We start from the raw sequence: 19,807 nt of genomic DNA, 5'->3' as shown, positions 1-19,807 counted from the left end.
TCCCAGGCAAACTCCCTCTGTTAGCTTCTCTGCTGTTAGCCACTCAGCTGGTTCGCAGCTGACTGACTGGCTTTTTAGAACAGTCAGGCCCACTCAAGGCTCACCTGGAACAAAGGACTCCCAATTCACACTTTTCAAACAACCAATCAAGCACACGGTCAAACTGTCCCCACAACAGACACTCAGATACTCACCAACACAGCCTCCTTAATGCAGGCCTTAGCGTACCTCCTCTCAGGCAGATCCCAGGCAAACTTTCTACACCCCATTCATGATTTTATAGACCTCTATCATGTTCTCCCCCCTTCCCACCCCGCAGTTGTCTCTCTTCCAGTCTGAAAAATTTCAGTCTTTTAAATTTCACCTCATATGGAAGCTGTTTCATACCATTAATCCATTTTTTGTTGCTCTTCTCTGAACCGTTTCCAGTCGAATACTGCATAAAGTTCTGGTCATCCCATCTCAAAAAAGTATTAAAGGTGTGGGTATACCTTGGATTTATATAGTGGCATTATATTTTCTGTCTTATTTATCCCTTTCCTAATGGTTCCTAACATTCTCTTAGCTTTTTTGAGTGCTGCTGCAAATTGAATGGATGTTTTCAGAGAACTATCCACAAAGACTCCAATATATCTTTCTTGAGTGGTAACAGCTAATTTAGATCCCCTTATTTTTATGTATAGTTGGAATTATTTTTCCAACATGAATTAATTTGCATTTATCAACCTTGAATTTCATCTGCCATTTTGTTGCCCAGTCACCCACTACTCTGCTTGTGCCCCTCAATCCTGCCCTGCTGTTCCATTCCTGGCTAGCTCAGCCCATGTGCATCCATCCTGCCCGGTAGCATCCCCTGCTGTTCCAGTGCTGGCCCCTGCATGCAGCAATGCTGATGCACTGCAAGCCAGTGAAATCATAATCCTGAAATCAGGACAGGATAGCCTCTTGCCATGAAAGTGCTCATGATGTCACAATGCTGTCTGTATCACATCACTGTGCTATCAACTTGGACAGAGATGGGCTTAGAAAAAGAGATTCCCACTGGCAGCTCTGAGCTGCTAACAAGCTATTCTCAAATTCATTTCACAGTTTATACCTGCCAAAAGGAGCTTTCTCCAGTCCTGCCCTGTTGCACATGATGCAGCACAATTCACGATTCCCATGGGCTGGCTGAGCTCTGTCCCCTTTGAGCTGTACCAGGATCAGTCTGTTCCTCTATGCTAGGCTGGTTGCATTGTTGTGTTCCCAGGCTGCACCTTTGTCCCTCTGCCAAGGTGGTGCCATGTCTGCTCACTGGTGCTTGATATTAACTTTGCTCTTTCCTTGGCTTTTAGGTTTTCCTCCAGGGAATGAAGAATCCTCTAGCAGATCCCCAAGGTCCTACTGTAGCCATTGCCAGAGTGGTGAACAACTTTAATGCATACAGGTGAGTAGGGGGCAAGAGGCACCCTGCCAATCACAGAGGAACAAAGGGGCCCAGCAGCTGCCAGCATGGGCACAAGAACGTATTTCAGAGGTATGCTGGAAGTGTCAGGATATGTATTGTACACACTTTACTGAGGGGAGCCAAGATTTGAATGGAAGCAGCGGAGATTAAAGTAAGATTCTGTTTTGACTATGAAAATCTGTGAAGGCTTCACATTTTATTGCCTTTCCACAATCTGCATGTTACATGCACTCTGTTCACAGGTAACACCCTGCCAAGAAAGCACTAACTCACTTCGCTGGGCAAGGTGACTAAATATTATCTACCAGAGTGTAGCAGATCAGGAAGCGAGTCCATGTCCATGCTTTGTGGATAAACAGAGGGATACAGAGCAGTCACCTGCCATCTTTAAATGTCTTGCAGAATACCTGACCACTCTTTTCCCTCACAGAGAAGCCATGAAGACGCAACCCACTACCTCTCCTGCAGTTGATTTAACCACCATCACATTTCCAGACCCCTCCATGGTGGCTTTCGATGTTCTCCGAGTCACCAACCAAGGATATCCCCAGGTAGGGGGGCAATGTGTCTTTAAGAATTCCTACTCCTGCCAGAATGGAGAAGGGAGCCATGTACTGCAGTACTAAAGATATTACCTGGATTGTCTCACAGTGAGGATGCTGCACAGAGCTGGTGCCAAAGGTAGTGGTGCCTGGAGATTAGAAATGGAATCAGTGCTAGTGAAACATTTGTTCCTCCCTTTTTTCCTTGTCTCCCTTTGTCCCTAGCCTTTTTACTGTGCTGCAACCTAATTCCTGCATCTCCCCTTGACTGAGACTTGTCTGGCAGGAGCTGGAATTAAGGCCTGGCTGGTGGGTATGTGTGTATTGCAGCCCTCCTTGCCAGATGTCTAAATACATTTATTTAATAGCTTTAATCACACAAGGAAGAAAACCAGAACTTTCATCTGTCTCTTCCTTCCCCTTCCAGCTGGTGGGTTTTGGCCACCAAAAATACATGGCCAGATTTTAGGAAGATCTCACTCCTTAGATCCATATGTTGAGCAGATTGCCTGAAAGGTTCATCAGCATCACAATGGGAACTACTGGGGATTAAGCAGTGGTGAAAAAACAAGGAGTAATGGTCTCAAGTTGCAGTGGGGGAGGTTTAGGTTGGATATTAGGAAACTTTCACTAGGAGGGTGGTGAAGCACTGGAATGTGTTACCTAGGGAGGTGGTGGAATCTCCTTCCTTTGAAGTTTTTAAGGTCAGGCTTAACAAAGCCCTGGCTGGGATGATTTAGCCCTGGTCTACACTAGGACTTTAGGTCAAATTTAGCAGCATTAAATCGATGTAAACCTGCACCCGTCCACATGATGAAGCCCTTTATTTCGACTTAAAGGGCTCTTAAAATCAATTTCCTTACTCCACCTTGACAAGTGGATTAGCACTTAAATTGGCCTTGCCGAGTCAAATTTGGGGTACTGTGGGCACAATTCGACGGTATTGGCCTCCGGGAGCTATCCCAGAGTGCTCCATTGTGACAGCTCTGGACAGCACTCTCAACTCAGATGCACTGGCCAGGTAGACGGGTTCTTCCGTCCTAAGTGCAGGACCCTGCACTTATCCTTATTGAACCTCATCAGATTTCTTTTGGCCTAATACTCCAATTTGTCTAGGTCCTTCTGTATCCTATCCCTGCCCTCCAGCGTATCTACCACTCCTCCTAGTTTAGTATCATCCGCAAATTTGCTGAGAGTGCAATCCACACCATCCTCCAGATCATTTATGAAGATATTGAACAAAACCGGCCTCAGGACCGACCCCTGGGGCACTCCACTTGACACTGGCTGCCAACTAGACATGGAGCCATTGATCACTACCCATTGAGCCCGACAATCTAGCCAACTTTCTACCCATCTTATAGTGCATTCATCCAGCCCATACTTCTTTAACTTGCTGACAAGAATACTGTGGGAGACCATGTCAAAAGCTTTGCTAAAATCAAGAAACAATACATCCACTGCTTTCCCTTCATCCACAGAACCAGTAATCTCTTCATAGAAGGCGATTAGATTAGTCAGGAATGACCTTCCCTTGGTGAATCCATGCTGACTGTTCCTGATCACTTTCCTTTCATGTAAGTGCTTCAGGATTGATTCCTTGAGGACCTGCTCCATGATTTTTCCGGGGACTGAGGTGAGGCTGACTGGCTTGTAGTTCCCAGGATCCTCCTTCTTCCCTTTTTTAAAGATTGGCACTACATTAGCCTTTTTCCAGTCATCCGGGACTTCTCCCGTTCGCCACGAGTTTTCAAAGATAATGGCCAAAGGCTCTGCAATCACAGCCGCCAATTCCTTTAGCACTCCCGGATGCAACTCGTCTAGCCCCATGGACTTGTGCACGTCCAGCTTTTCTAAATAGTCCCTAACCACCTCTTTCTCCACAGAGGGCTGGCCATCTACTCCCCATGCTGTGATGCCTTGCGCAGCAGTCTGGGAGCTGACCTTGTTAGTGAAGACAGAGGCAAAGAAAGCATTGAGTACATTAGCTTTTTCCACATCCTCTGTCACTAGGTTGCCTCCCTCATTCAGTAAGGGGCCCACACTTTCCTTGGCTTTCTTCTTCTTGCCAACATACCTGAAGAAACCCTTCTTGTTACTCTTGACATCTCTTGCTAGCTGCAGCTCCAGGTGCGATTTGGCCCTCCTGATTTCATTCCTACATGCCCGAGCAATATTTTTATACTCTTCCCTGGTCATTTGACCAACCTTCCACTTCTTGTAAGCTTCTTTTTTATGTTTAAGATCTGCTAGGATTTCACCGTTAAGCCAAGCTGGTTGCCTGCCATATTTACTATTCTTTCGACACATCACGATGGGTCCCCAAGGATAACTATAGGCATTTCAACATCCCCAACAGTTCTTTTTTGGTCTGGGAATAAAGTCCTTTCCTGCAGCTTTTGAAACAGACCAGAGTTCCTGAAGATGCGAGCGTCATGTACCTTTCCTGGCCATCCCACATTGATGTTGGTGAAACGTCCCTTTGTGATCCACCAGAGCTTGCAGCACTATTGAAAAGTACCCCTTGCGGTTTATGTACTCACCGGCTTGGTGCTCCGGTGCGAAGACAGGGATATGGGTTCCGTCTATGGCCCCACCACAGTTAAGGAATCCCATTGCAGCAAAGCCATCCACTATGACCTGCACATTTCCCAGGGTCACTACCCTTGATATCAGCAGATCTTTGATTGCGTGGGATACTTGCATCACAGCAGCCCCCACCGTAGATTTGATTGATTCCCAACTGACCAGTAGCTGTCTGGTGTTGCAAGCTTCCACAGGGCTATCACCACTCGCTTCTCAGCTGTGGGGGCTGCTCTCATCTTGGTATTCATGTGCTTCAGGGCAGGGGAAAGCAAGTCACAAAGTTCCATGAAAGTGCCCTTACGCATGCAAAAGTTTCGCAGTCACTGGAAATCGTCCCAGACCCGCAACACTATGCGGTCCTACCAGTCTGTGCTTGTTTCCTGAGCTCAGAATCGGCATCCCACAGCACGAACCTGCCCCATTAGCACCATGATGCATGCATTGGAAGGGCCCATGCTTTCAGAGAAATCTGTGTCCATGTCCTGATCACTCACGTGACCGCGCTGACATCGCCTCCTCGCCCGGTATCGCTCTGCCAGGTTCTGGTGCTGCATATACCGCTGGATAATGTGTGTGGTGTTTAATGTGCTCCTAATTGCCAAAGTGAGCTGAGCGGCCTCCATGCTCGCCTTTGTATGGCGTCCGCACAGAAAAAAGGCGTGGAACGATTGTCTGCCATTGCTCTGACGGAGGGAGGGGCGACTGACGACACAGCTTACAGGGTTGGCTTCAGGGAGCTAAAATCAACCAAAGGGGGTGGCTTTACATCAAGGAGTATTTCAGGCAGGACTTCACGGAAGGTTCCAATAAGAAATGGTGCACCTAAGTTATTGTTCTTATTGGAACAAGGAGGTTAGCCTGGCCTCTGATTGATACATGGCTAGATTTACCTTGCTGCACCTTCTCTATGAGTGACTGCAGTGTGACCTAGAGGAATGAGTCCCCTAGATGGGGGAGGGGGAGAAGCAAATGAGTACAAAACAAAGCTGGTCTATTTCTTGTTTTGATCCATTCCATCTATCTTTTACATCTTTGGCTGGCAGCAGACAGTGCAGAAGTACTGCAAGCTATCCACATCTCATGGCTGCTCGGCAGAAGACGGTGCAGTAGGACTGCTAGCAATCCATATCGCCTGCCTGCTCACCATAAGATGGTTCAATAGGACTGACTGCAGGACTAAAGAGAATGACCTTTTCATGTCACTCCAAATTTAGGCCCTGCGCCCATGTCTGCCCAGGCACTCCTGGCCGCCGTGGCCAGGAGCACCTCGGACATGATGATGACGGCTACCACTCGTATTGTACCATCTGCTGCCACAAGGCAATGGGTTGCTGCTACTGTGTAGCAATGCAGTACCGCATCTGCCAGCACCCAGGAGACATACGGTGACAGTGAGCTGAGCGGGCTCCATGCTTGCCATGTTATGGCGCCTGCACAGGTAACTCAGGAAAAAGGCGCGAAATGATTGTCTGCCCTTGCTTTCATGGAGGGAGGGAGGGAACGGGTGCCTGACGATATGTACCCAGAACCACCCGCAACAATGTTTTAGCCCCATCAGGCATTGGGATCTCAACCCAGAATTCCAATGGGCAGCGGAAACTGTGGGATAGCTACCCACAGTGCAACGCTCCGGAAGTCGACTCTAGCCTCGGTACTGTGGAAGCACTCCACTGAGTTAATGCACTTAGAGCATTTTCTGTGGGGACACATACACTCAAATATATAAAACCGATTTCTAAAAAATCATCTTCTATAAATTCGACTTAATTTCGTAGTGTAGACATACTCTTAGTTGGGGATTGGCCCTGCTTTGAGCAGGGGGTTGGACTAGATGACCTCCTGAGGCCCCTTCCAACCCTGATATTCTATGAAAGTGTGGCCCTTATTATGATGCCTAAGTGGGAATCCAGCCCCAGACATTTTGGCTGTTTTTACAGAGATGAATTTCATCTAAAGTAAGTTTCACATGCAAAAGGTGGCTTTTGCACAAGGCTTCACAGATTCAAGCCAAGGACAACACATGATTATTTCTGCTGCTAAAAAGCCTACTGTTTGTGGAGGGAAACGTTTTACACCAAGATGATGGTTTGATTGTCAGCAAATTTGCTTTCAGCTCCAACATTATCTTTCTCACCAGTGGCTTGTTACTGAGCACCATGATAGGCACTTGCCTGCACTGAGTAACCACATGATCTTATCACTGTTGTCCTTCTTCCCCCAGTCCTCCCCTAAGAGCCTGTTACCCCACTGATCATGTCTAAAATTAGAGCATAAGCTATCTGGGGCAGGGAGCATGTCCTTCTGTTTGTTCTGTACAGCGCCCAGCACACCTTGGTGAGGTACACAAACATAATCACTACTCCTAGCTGGTGCAACGGAAACATTTCTTTTTGAAATGGACTATTTCATCAGGGCAGTGGGAGGTACCTGCCTTTGGTTTCTATGGGAACACCAGTGAGATGGGGCTTTAGTTATGGATGTTAGGACACTTTGTGCCCAGCTCTGACCATGGACATAGGCATGATCCAATGGGAACTTCTTTGCCCAAGAGTCCAGTACACCTGGACCTGCCCTGGAGAGATGTTGCAGAACTAACCACTCACATCTAGACAGCAAGCGAGATCCCATAGCAATGAGCCTCAGAGTTCATGTCTACAGACTCAGGCTCACAGGGCTTGCACTATATAGCTTTGTAAATGTTTGTGCTTGGGCTGGAGCTTGGGCTCTGAAGCCCAGGGCAGGGGGTAGACCTGGGCTTGAGATTTGCTGTTGTGGGATCCTCCTGGCTGTGTAGACATATGCTAAGTTACCCACTGGATGTTTGATGTGCAGCCATCAAATTGCTCCTGCATAGTCCTACACCTGTTTAGATTCTGACAGCTCTGTGTTAAAAGACACACATCTAAAGCCTGCATGGCAATGAGACTTAAGGAGTTAACCTAAGGGCATGTATGGAAAACGTGCATCCAGCAACATTATGACGTGAAGAGCTAATATTTTAAACACGGCTGAGAATGTTCTAAAGAACAGATCCCATGTGTAGTACACCACACAGACTGCAACATCCATCTTTCTCATTGAATTTTCCTTGTGCCTTAGAACTTGCTGAGCAGGGAATACATTGTATCAACGTATTCGGGGAGAATATAAATAAAATATTACTTAGGGGAACTAACACCATGCTAAATACCCACTAGGCTATGGGCTATGAGAAAAATTACTAGTGCATTTCATTCATTAAAATAAGTGGTTTTCCACAGAATTTTAAAGCAAATTTCCTGCTGGTGAAAGGGGCTGGTTTTGGAGCCCTGGAGACTGATAGTCTCTGTTTATCCAGAGAACAGGTCCAGCTCAGGCAGAAGGAGGAAGCATGGTCTAGAGATGAGGGTGCTAATCTGGGGGTTGGGAGATATGGGTTCATTTCCTTGCTCTGCACTGACTCCCTATGTGACCTCCAAAAAGTCACTCAGGCCCAGATCCTCAAAGGGATTTAGGTGCCTAACTTTGAGGATCTGGGCCTCAGTTTTTCTGTGTCTCAATACCACATCTGTAAAATAGGGATACTAGCACTTCCATACTTCACAGGGTGTTGGCAGGTGCTCAGATACAATGGAAATGCGGGGGGGGGGGGCAGAGGAGATAAGATAGAAATAGAAGGTAGGCAGTTTTAAGGGAAAAAGTCTGATGTAGCTGGAGGAGCAAACAAAACTCCCCATCCAGAGCAGTGTCTCTTCTTTCCATTTCTACATTCATGAGGCAGTAAAAAATGATTTTCTTCAGATTTGTACAAACCAATAAATATCCTCTGGGCATGAACTGATGAGACTTGAGCATTAGCCCAAGGGAGAGCCAAGTTCTGTTAGTCTCTGGAGAAGGTGGCTGATGATGGAAGTGCTAACTGGCATTGAGTGGGTGATTGGCAAAAGGCAGGGGTGCCCAGATAAAATAGCATAAATGATTCAACTCAAACATCTCCTGCTGGACAAACTCCCTTCCTGCCTTTGGTTCTCTTCACAGACCTTCCTCTTGTCTTCACTCTGCTGTTTCCTGAAAGACTTTCCTAGAACCTTGACACTGGCTTTTCTCCCTTCTAGCAAACTTTGCTCACTGGAGCCTGTCTCAGAGGAGAAAGCTATTATGGCTTCCTTCTACTCAGCAATGCAAAGGGTTAGAACAGGGGAGAGAATCTGGCCCGAAAGGGGATTATGAATGTGTAACCACAAGTCAGGTTATTCTAGGACAGAGGTTCTCAAATTGTGGTCCGCGAGCTCCATTCAGGTGGTCCGCGGTTGGTTCCCTCTAAGGTGTGTGCCTGGGCGGCTGCACAAAAGAGAATGACGGGCCACCCACCTAATTAGTGGAGCCGCGCAGGTGTGGGAATTTGGGACATGTAGGGCTATGGCAGCCAGAGAAAGACGACTTTCCCATGCTCCAGGGCTGTGACTGCGGGGAGAGACGGTCCTCCTTCCCAGCCTCAGCTCTGTAGCTGGTGTGTTGAGGGAGAGACCCCCCTCCTTCCCAGCCCCAGCTTGGGGGCTGCTGCAGTGGAGGAGAGACCCCCATCCTTCCCAGCCCCGGGGCTGCTGTGGCGGGTTAGAAAGGTAAGATTTAGAAAGATTGCATTAGAAAGGTAAGCCTACTGATATTAAAATATGAGTTGTGTGCTTTTATTTGTAGAACAAAAAAAGTTTATTAGGTTTTTTTGTATAGCACTTTTATTCAAAGAGCTTTACAATAGTTAGCTAACGGTACAAACAACATTTGGAAAGATCATTAAGTGGTCCGCCGAAATCCTCAGCAATTTTCAAGTGGTCCACAGGAAAAAAAAGTTTGAGAACCACTGTTCTAGGAGTTAGGCTTATAATGCCTCTCTTCGCCCCCTGGATCCCACGGGCCAACACTTGACCTAAAGAAGTAACTCCGTTCACTGGTAGCAGTAGTAAGCTCTTAGTCTCTGTGTGGACCAGCCATTAGAGGGGCACATGATACTCTTGGCCAGTGTCACCAGTGCATCCAACCAACCCAGCTTGGATTTAAACGTTCACATCTCAAACAGTCAAAGCTAAACTCCCAGCAAATGGATTGTAAGTAGGGTGACCAGATGTCCTGATTTTATAGGGACAGTCCCAATATTTGGGGCTTTTTCTTATATAGGTGCCTATTACCCCCCCATGCACCGTCCCAATTTTTCACACTTGCTATCCGGTCAGTCTAGTTGTGAGCTGCCTGGGGGCTGGAAGACTTTCGCTCAGCGCATTTATTGAACAGTTCTGAATTTGTGAACAGTCACCAGCAGGACAGCTTGTTTGTGGACAGTTCACATCTGCGGAAAGAGCTGCAGTCACCCTAGGAACTCTTTGGTGTGAGCAAGTAGGGTGGGAAGGATGTGGTCTAGTGGGTAGGGCACATTGGGCTGGAACTCACTAGGCCTTAATTCAGTTTGTGGTTCAATCACCGACCTGCTCTGTGACCTTGGGTAAGGCCCTTACTCTCCCCTGTACCTCAGGTCCCTCAGGTACCTCTGAGATGGGGATAATCCTTCCCTCCTCAGAGGAGGGCTATGAGGATAATAATGGGTGTGAGGTGCTCAGTGATGAGAGCCCGATAGCACCTAGATAGACTGATTCACCAGCTCTGACTCATCACCTAAGGCCTTTAGATAAAGCTTAAGCCTAGAGCTGGTCAGAAACATTTCAATGAAACATTTTCTCCAATGGGATCTGCCGATCCATCAAAATGGAAATGTTCCACAGGAACAAGCTAAGTCCAGTGGGATTCTGAGAGAAATCAGCCAGGCTTCTGATGGATGTCAGCCTGCTTTCCTGCCCGTCTCCTCAACAGCTGGCCTGTTGAGCTGCCATGGAGACAGATGCCCGGAGCCCTGGGAATCTCAGCTGCCAAGTCTGTAGCTCTCAGCAACCTAGGCTTCCAGGGTCCCCGGCTCTGGGGCAGCCCACCAGGCAAATGGCCCAAGAGCCAGGGTTCCCAGGCTCCCCACTTCTTTCCCGGCTCCCACACTCTCCAACACCCCCCCCCTCCACAATTCCCCCTGTGGTCTGCCAGCACGCTGGGCAGCTGTCTCACAGAGAATTTTGAATGTTTTATGTTTGTTCCCAATGGGAACAAAACCCAATTTTGGAATCTCGCAATCCTCTCAAACCAGGATGACCTTTCTCCACACAGCGCTACACAAGGCACTTTGCTCCCAGCTGGAGTTCTGGCTCTTGGTGACTGCCTCTCTTCCACCATGGGATCCTCCCAAGGGGATGGAGTCACAGAATTCTTCCTTCTCACAGAGGAAGTGGAGTTAGGGTCTATGTACACTGCAATGAAACACCCATGGCTGGTCCATGTCAGCTGGCTTGAGCTCGTGGAGCTATAAAATTGCAGTATTGTTGTTTGGGTTCAGGCTGGGGCCTGGGCTCTGGGACCCTCCCTCTTTGCGGGTTCCCTGAGGTTCCAGTCCAAGCCCAAACACCAACACTGCAATTTTACAGCCCCATATGCCAACTGCCCCACAAGCCTGAATCAGCTGACGTGGGCCTGTTGCAGGTGTTCCATTATAGAGTAGACATACCCTTAGAGCCACCAACATGCTTATTAAAGGGCTGGTCCTTCTTATTCTTTGCTGCTTTGATCCTCTGTGGTGACTTAGAGGCTGTGTTCATTTCGGGTGCAATCAGTGTCAGGGATAGAATTGTCAGGAGCCTGTCTTGAGGGAATTATGATGGGTTGGTTCACAGAAACCCACTTGGGACTGCCACCTGATGTGCTGAGACTGCATCTTTTTCCCTGGCAGCTTGGGACTTCAGGGCCCTGCCTGGTTGTGCCAGACACACTAGCCTGCTACAAACACAGACTTAGGTCTGAACCATGTCCCACAAAAGCTGCAGGCTTAACTGAAAACAGCTTAAGAAGTGCTCCTGTCTCCAACACCCAGATACCCAGTTCCCAATGGTCTCCAAGCCCCAAATAAATCCCTTTTTACTCTCTATAAAGCTTATACCGACTAAACTCATAAATTGTTTGCCCTTTATAACACTGATAGAGAGATATGCACAGCTGTTCGCTCCCCCAGGTATTAATACTTGCTCTGGGTTAATTGATAAGTAAAAAGTGATTTTATGAAATATAAAAAGTAGGATTGAAGTGGTTCCAGGTAATAACAGACCAAACAAAGTAAATTAGCAAGCAAAATAAAACAAAAACATAAAATCTAAGCCTAATACAGTAGGAAACTAAATGCAGGTTAATCTCACCCTCAGAGATATTCCAATAAACTTCTTTGACAGACTAGACTCCTTCCTAATCTGGATCCAGCAATCACTCACACCCCTGTAGTTACTGTCCTTTGTTCCCGTTTCTTTCAGGCATCTCTTTGGGATGGAGAGGCTCTCTCCTGAGCTAGTTGAAGACCAAATGAAGGGATTTCCAGGGGCTTGTATAGTCTTTCTCTTGTAGGTGGAAACCCCTCTCTTCTCCTTTGTAAAATCCCCTCCACAAGATGGAGTTTTGCAGTCACCTGGGCAAGTCACATGTCTATGAATGATTCAGCTTTTTTCAAGCCGACTCCGTTGTCTACATGTTAGTTTGAACATTCCCAGGAAAGCTCAGATGTGGATTGGTGTCTCTCAAGGTCCATTGTTAGCTAAGTACTCCCAATTACTTGAATAACCCTTCACACTATTTTGACCAAATCTGCCTTATGTGCTTCCTACAGCAAACACTTTAAATACAAGCATAGAGCCAATGTTAATAATTTCAGATATAAAAATGATACATGCATACGTATAGGATGAATACATTCACTAGACTATAACCTTTGCAAAGATATGTTACATGTTATCTCGCATAAAACATTCCAGTTATGTCATATTTACACTTATAGGAATACTTCTAGAAAGCATTATGGGATTCAACGTCACAGGAATGCTTGTGCTTTTGCTGTCCCTCACCACAGGCAGCAGTGAGAGGAGCAGGCGGGGAATAGGTGCCACCATGCAGGGGTGGGGGAAGGGCAGTGAGGGCTGTGAACATCCCCAAGTCAGTCACACCTGTCAGCCAGGGTCTTGCACTTAGCGATCAAATTATAAAATGAATCCACAAAGGGTATTCCCCCCTTTTCCTTTAATCAGACTTTGTATATCTTTTCATCACTTAACCTGAGTGCCCAAGCAGGGCATGAGTTAGAGCACAGGGCTGTAAATACGCATGCAATGAGAGGCCATGTAGTTGGCATTTCCCTTGGCAGTTTACTACGGCACTAATCAAGGCTAAGGCTGAAATGATGCCAGCACACCTCAGTCCTGATCACTTGTCCCCTCTCCCATGAGTAATAGCCACATCTCCTAAGCAGACAGTCATTGTCAGCTGGGTGGGGATCTTTGGGATATGCACTGACAGGAGCCTGAGTGAAACCTGTCAAACTCATTTCACTTGGGGCTAGGCTCTGGGGTGCCAGTCCCCTTTCTGTTGTGATTGGAATGATACATCTATTCCACATTGCAGTTCTCATTCCAGGCTGTGCCCCTAAATGCTATCCCTTTGTGGTAGCTTTGGCAGAGCCTTCTCTTTGGTGCATGCCTGGCCCAGCTTCACATGGCTTCAGCTCATGCACTATTGCATGATCCCACGAGCCAGGTGCTCAAAACTCAGCCCAGCCTGGGAACCTCAGCAAGCCCTTTGATGTTCTTAGCCTGTGCCTTAGGATTGTAACGCATTGCCTGGCTCCAGATTTGAGTACGGTTCCTATTGTAGCTTAGACCTTCCAGCAGACTCAGTTCTTAGGCTGAAGTACGTTTGCCTGATGGGATAAATAGTCTGTCATCTTCTGAGCTGAAGGCAAAACCTAGTCTTCTCTAGCTGCAGTCAGCTTCCTAGAGAACAGCTTAACACTGTCCACAGCCGCTGCCCTATTCTAGCTTTCACTATCCCGAAGTAAACAGGAGGGACTCAAGCCACAGTGTTCAGATCTGAATTAGAAACAGGCAGAAATTTGGGGGAGTTGGATCTTGTGCCTAGTTTTGACCCACCTCTGACAGAAGAATAGTACCACAATGATTGCTGAAGGTCACCTCTAGAGCATCTTTGGGCTGCAGAGACCAGCTTTATCTCCCCCTTGCCATCATGGGACTCCCTCCCCTGCAGCAGACTCCCTCCCATCCTCGCTCGGTGCCTTAAGTTTTACTGTTGCAAAGTGCACAGCCCTTGTTCCTGCCTAGGGGACCCTGGCTGTGGCCTTGCCTGATGGGAAACTCTCTGACTCTCCTTTCCTGCTGCACATCTTCTCCCCTGCTTGTGAAGATCCAGCATGCAGCAAAATGACTGTGTTCCTCTGCTTAAGCCCCAAGTGCTGTTTCTTTCTGCAGATCATCAGGGCCGGCTCATAAACTCCTCCCACAGCAGAGATGGAGTTAAGAGAATAGGGTGGTCCAGGGGCTCTTGGAGTGTCTTAGTGCTGCAGTGCAGGGGGTGAACAGAGGGTGAGCCAATCAGAAGCCATCCAGTGTGAGGTTGTGTGCCTAGACCTTCAGAAACATGCTCATCAAAGGCACTTTCTGTTTTGGTTCCAGAGAGGGGCTGTGGGGAGAAAAACAGCATCTTCCCCTCCCGCGTATGGCAGATCTTGACATAAGGGTCAGTGCAACCATCAGCACCTCATCTCCTTCCTTAAGGGGAGCAGAAATCCTATTGGTCCCATCACAAGCCCCATGGCAATAATCTATGCAGTGTAGATCCACCGCATTCTGAAGGGCTTTGGGGAAAGAGGAGGGGCTTGAGGAGGAGGGCAGTTACTCTGGTTGCAGAGGTTAATGGCTTTCCCTGTGTGAATGTATGTGCTAGCTAATCATATTTGATGATTCTGCCATCCCAGCATGTCATCTCCCATTAGTGTCCTCAGACAAAGGCTCCTGATTCACCTTTAGCCAGGCAGCAGGCTGACACATGCCTCTTTACTCACAGCTTTCGGGACTGCAGGCAGCACTTTGTTTCATGGTTAACCCTTTCTGGCTTGCTCCAGTACCCTGCTAACTGCCCATGGGTCCATGACACTGCTACAAGGCAGGGGACTCTCTCTATCTGGGCACAGGTACCTCTGCTGCATTGATGGGTATTTGATTCAAAACTCGAACTCTAACCTGACTCCTAACAAGAAATACCTGTTTGGTGGCACACTTGTGACCTGTTACTGTCAGAGTCAGCTCTTCAGTTAAGTGGCTTTTCTGACCTGAAAACTTTGATCATTTTCTTTTCAACCTTTGCTGAGTTCCCATTATCCTGGGCATAAGTGGTATGGTGCCCTTCTAAATAGGCATTCTATTCAACATCCCCACACTGGTCCTAATTATAATACGGCCATCCCACCATGCGTCTTCAGTGAGGGTGATCAGAGCCACATCTCCCCCTGCTATACACTGCTCCATGCTAGTTTATGCATGACCCACCTGCTCTATATATATCGCTGCCCAGGGGCATGCTTCTTTCCTGGCCAAACAGCCTCTTGAAAAGAGCTATCCACCCCCCATCACACCTTCCCAATAGAGTCCCCTCATTGCAGGTGATTGGGTTCCCTGTGCCTGTGGGCATTGATAGCCCTGGTATTTGGGCTTTTCAAAGGCACCCAAGGAAACTGGCTACCCAACTCCCATCAACAGGCAGTGAGAATTGTGTCCCAGTCTGCAATGTCAGCAATAGTCACAGCAGTACTTGTCTTCCTTATGTGGCTGGTGCATAAGGAGGCAGGTTTTGGGGAGCAGAGTTAAGGTTATCCTGGAGTTCCTTTAACACTGAGTTTCCATCCATTCCTACGCTTGTGTGCTTTAGACCTTCCCATTGGATTCATAGATTCCAAGGCCAGAAAGGAACACTGTGATCATCTAGTCCAGGAGTGCCCAACCTACACCCCAAGGGCCATACACAGCCCACCAGAGCATTTTCATAAGGCCCATGGCCTGCTTCAACACACTATACTGTACATAGAAACAACCAATTTAAATACATACAAAACAAACTAAACGTAAAATAAAAATAAATGCAGGTGACTTTAAATATTATTAAAATGTATGGAATCTGTTTGGCCCACAAAAGACTGTGCTTAGGTTTATGTGGCCCTCCTGTGTAATAAGGCTGGGCACCATCTGACCTTCTGTCCAGGAAGGCTGGAACTTCCCTGGAATAATTCTGTGGCTGTCCAGTGTTTGGAGGGTTTCTCCTTTTTAAACTCAAATATGCTTTCAGGGGCTGTTTCCCTAGTATAACTGCAACCTGACTTTGGCATAAAGAAGCTGGCAATTTACCCAGATTTCCTGGAGCTGTCACAATGTTTTTGTTGGCCTGGGATTCTGAGCCAGTCACCCTCACGGGGAGAGCTTTGGAGGTGGAAGGCTTTGTCCGCATGACCTCCTTGGCTAGATACCTCTGTGTCTCTCTGCCTATGCCAGCAACTCTGCCTTTGATCTACTCTGCTTGGGCTCTCCTTATCAGCCAAGCAGTTAACCATTGTGCTTGTGATGGGTTCGGTCACAGAAACCCCTTTGGGACTGTCACCCAAGTGCTGAAACTACCTCTGAGCCCATTTTCTTTGCCAGCTTGGGACTCCAGAACCCTGTCTTGTTGACCCAGACATGCTAGCCTGCTGCAACACATACCCAGAGTCTGAACCATGCCCCCCAAACCTGCAGACTTAACTGAAAACAGCTCAGCAAGTACTCCTGTCTCCAGCATCCAGACACCCAATTCCCAGTGGAATCCAAACCCCATATAAATCCACTTTACTCTGTATAAAGCTTATACAGGGTAAGCTCATAAATTGTCCACCCTCTATAACACTGATAGAGAGATATGCACAGTTGTTTGCTCCCCCAGGTATTAATCACTTACTCCAGGTTAATTAATAAACAAACGTGATTTTATTAAGTATAAAAAGTAGGATTTAAGAGGTTTCAGCTAATGACAGACAGAACAAAGTAAGTTACCAAGAAAAATAAAACAAAACACACAAGTCTAAGCCTAATACATTAAGAAACTGAATACAGGTAAATCTCACCCTCAGAGATGTTCCAATAATCTTCTTTCACAGACTAGACTCCTTCCTAGTCTGGGCCCAATCCTTTCCCCGGTACTGTCCTTGTTAGTTCCAGCTCAGGTGGTAATTAGGGGATTTCTCATGGCTGGCAGCCCCTTTGTCCTGCTCCACCCCCTTTTATAGCTTTGGCACAAGGCAGGAATCCTTTTTCTCTCGGTTCCCACCACTCCTTCTAAATGGAAAAGCACCAGGTTTAAGATGGATTCCAGTGTCATGTGACATGGTCACATGTCACTGTAAGACCTCATTCTTCATTACCCATGTCACATACACAGGAAGGCTTGCAAGTAAATAAACCCATTCACGACCAATTGTCATAGTCAATGGGAGCCATCAACATCCTAAGCCACCATTAATGGCCCACACTTTGCATAATTACAATAGGACCTCAGAGCAATACTTTATATTTCTGGTTTTAGATACAAGAATGGCACAAAAAGAACGAGGAGTACTTGTGGCAGCTTAGAGACTAACAAATTTATTTGGGCATAAGCTTTCATGGGCTAAAACCCACTTCATCAGATGCATGGAGTGGAAAATACAGTAGGAAGATATATATATATATATAGCAAACATGAAAAGATGGGGGTTGCCATACCAACTGTAATGAGACAAATCAATTAAGGTGGACTATTATCAGCAGGAGAAAAAAAACTTTTGTAGTGATAATCAGGATGGCCCATTTCAAACAGTTGACAAGAAGGTGAGAGTAACAGTAGGGGGAAAATTTAGCACGGGGAAATAGTTTTTAGTTTGTGTAATAACCCATCCACTCCCAGTCTTTATTCAAGCCTAATTTGATGGTGTCCAGTTTGCAAATTAATTCCAGTTCCACAGTTTCTCGGTGGAGTCTCTTTTTGAATTTTTTTTTTGTTTAAGAATTGCCACTTTTAGGTGTAATTGAGTGTCCAGGGAGGTTGAAGTGTTCTCTGACTGGTTTTTGAATGTTATAATTCTTGACGTCTGATTTGTGTCCATTTATTCGTTTGCTTAGAGACTGTCCAGTTTGGCCAATGTACATGGCAGAGGGGCACTGCTGGCACAGGGGCAGTGCTGGTGGAGCCAAAGCATTAGACAGCAGGCAGGCAGCGCTTCCCCACCCCTTAGTTGTACTTCTCTGGGCAGCTCGTGGCAGAAGCTGTTATTGTGACAAGACGTCTGCCTGAATCAGTGCATTGGCTGTGATGTGCCAGTGTGGGCTTGGTAGGGCTCGAGGGTGAGGAGCATCGTGCAGACAGAGAGCTCCATCTACCCACGGAGGAGGCTGCAGGAGGGCTGCCAGTTGGATGGCAACTCTGTTCTGTCAGTTCTAGGTTAGGGATGAAGAGTGGGTTTGCTTGCTTGTTTTTTAAATGCAGAGTCACAGATCTAGGCTTGAGACAGCACCATGGGGTAGCTAGCACAGCAGCCTTTCACCTCTCCATGCCATGGTTGGAACTGGAAGAGGACACCAGTGAGATGAGTTTTGGGGTTTCAAAACTCAAGCATGTCCACATCATAAAACCAGCCCTGGAAGCGATGAGAGTTGCTGCTGCTCAGCAAAATCAGGCTCCAGTGTACTCTTGTATTTGAGTAACAATATTGTGCCTGTAACAGGCTGGCAGCATGTGCCTGAAACACCCCATTCTGTCAGTAGGAGTTGATCCTGCTGGGAAGGGGTTAAGTGGGTTTGGCTGTCTCCCTGAGACAGGTGGCACATTATCTTGCCTGGATTAGAGACAGCTGGGAGTGGCTCCTTGAGGAAAGAGGACCTATGGTGTAGTCTGAGCAGTCCTGAGTGAGGAACCCAAAGAGCAGCAGGCCTGGGGAGAGGGGTCGAGCTGAACTTTGTTGTCTAATACCTCTTTTGCTTGTTACTAAAGCCAAACTGCAGGCAGGAGGGCGTTTGGCCTTTACATACTGTGTGGAGTGTGTTTGGGAATGGCATCTGCTCACAGTGCCCTACTGGACATTTTAAATACCAGGGAAAATATTTTGTAACATTTGATGCTTTTCATTAGTTATTTATCTATATAGCACCTAAATTATGGGTAGGTGCTTTACAAGGCAAAGAAAAAGTCTCTACCCCAGTGAGCTTACAGTGCAGATTTAGAGGCAATGATTGGAGAGAGGAATATACCATGAGGCGTGGCTGAGGAAGAAGAGGGATTACAGTAAATCATATCACATATTTAATGTGCATCCTTTGATGGGTCCAATACAATATAATTTGTTTAAAATCCAAATGGCATTTGTATTCTTTATATCAACACACAGGTGTGTTACTCAGGTATGCCAAGCATGTTGCAAATAAGAACCAGCCTAGGAAGAGATACACATGGCAGTTAGCATCCAGGCTCCCAGACTCTGTGAGAGCATATTCATTCATGCAGAAGGCTGATGTGCGTATTGTCCCCACTGTGTGAGGCAGGCTGAGCATTTGGAAATGGAATAATGGTATTAAGAAGGGCTGCTGTCAATAATTTCCTGATGATGAGAACCTTGTGTTAATGCTGACCTTTCGAGGGCTGGCATGATTCCTGACACAGGCCAGGAAAAGAGGGAGAGCGGCTGCTAGTGGTGATGGACCAATGCCATTTATAACATTCATAAACCAGTCGGAGAACACTTCAATCTCTCTGGTCACGCAATCACAGACATGAAGGTCGCTATCTTAAAACAAAAAAACTTCAAATCCAGACTCCAGCGAGAAACTGCTGAATTGGAATTCATTTGCAAATTGGATACTATTAATTTAGGCTTAAATAGAGACTGGGAGTGGCTAAGTCATTATGCAAGGTAGCCTATTTCCCCTTGTTTTTTCCTACCCCCCTCCCCCGGATGTTCTGGTTTAACTTGGATTTAAACTTGGAGAGTGGTCAGTTTGGATGAGCTATTGCCAGCAGGAGAGTGAGTTTGTGTGTGTATGGGGGTGAGGAGGTGAGAAGGCCTGGATTTGTGCTGGGGGTGGCCCACCTTGATTATCATGTGCATTGTGGGGAGAGTGGTCACTTTGGATGAGCTATTGCCAGCGGGATAGTGAGTTTGTGTGTGTGGTTTTTGGGAGGGGGGTGAGAGAACCTGGATTTGTGCAGGAAATGGCCCAACTTGATTGTCATGCACATTGTGTGGAGAGTTGTCACTTTGGATGGGCTATCACCAGCAGGA

The 19,807-nt window shown here is 46.9% G+C and overlaps 1 protein-coding gene across 1 annotated transcript in view; it reads left to right on the top strand.

The window, feature by feature from the left end:
- The window catches only part of LOC311526886 (coiled-coil domain-containing protein 33-like), a gene marked incomplete at its 5' end in the record, with an annotated part of 412,533 nt that overhangs the window by 196,040 nt on the left and 196,686 nt on the right, over nucleotides 1–19,807 (top strand). Inside the window, 2 exons of the mRNA XM_084640352.1 lie at nucleotides 1,335–1,426; nucleotides 1,878–1,998. Of these exons, the coding sequence (XP_084496478.1) occupies nucleotides 1,335–1,426; nucleotides 1,878–1,998 (213 nt within the window). The remainder of the gene's footprint in view (nucleotides 1–1,334; nucleotides 1,427–1,877; nucleotides 1,999–19,807) is intronic.

This window comes from Lepidochelys olivacea, assembly GCF_965140295.1.
Source record: "Lepidochelys olivacea isolate rLepOli2 genome assembly, chromosome: 10".
In the NCBI taxonomy this organism is placed as follows: Eukaryota; Metazoa; Chordata; order Testudines; family Cheloniidae; genus Lepidochelys; species Lepidochelys olivacea.
This window is presented reverse-complemented; position numbering and strand designations above follow the sequence as displayed.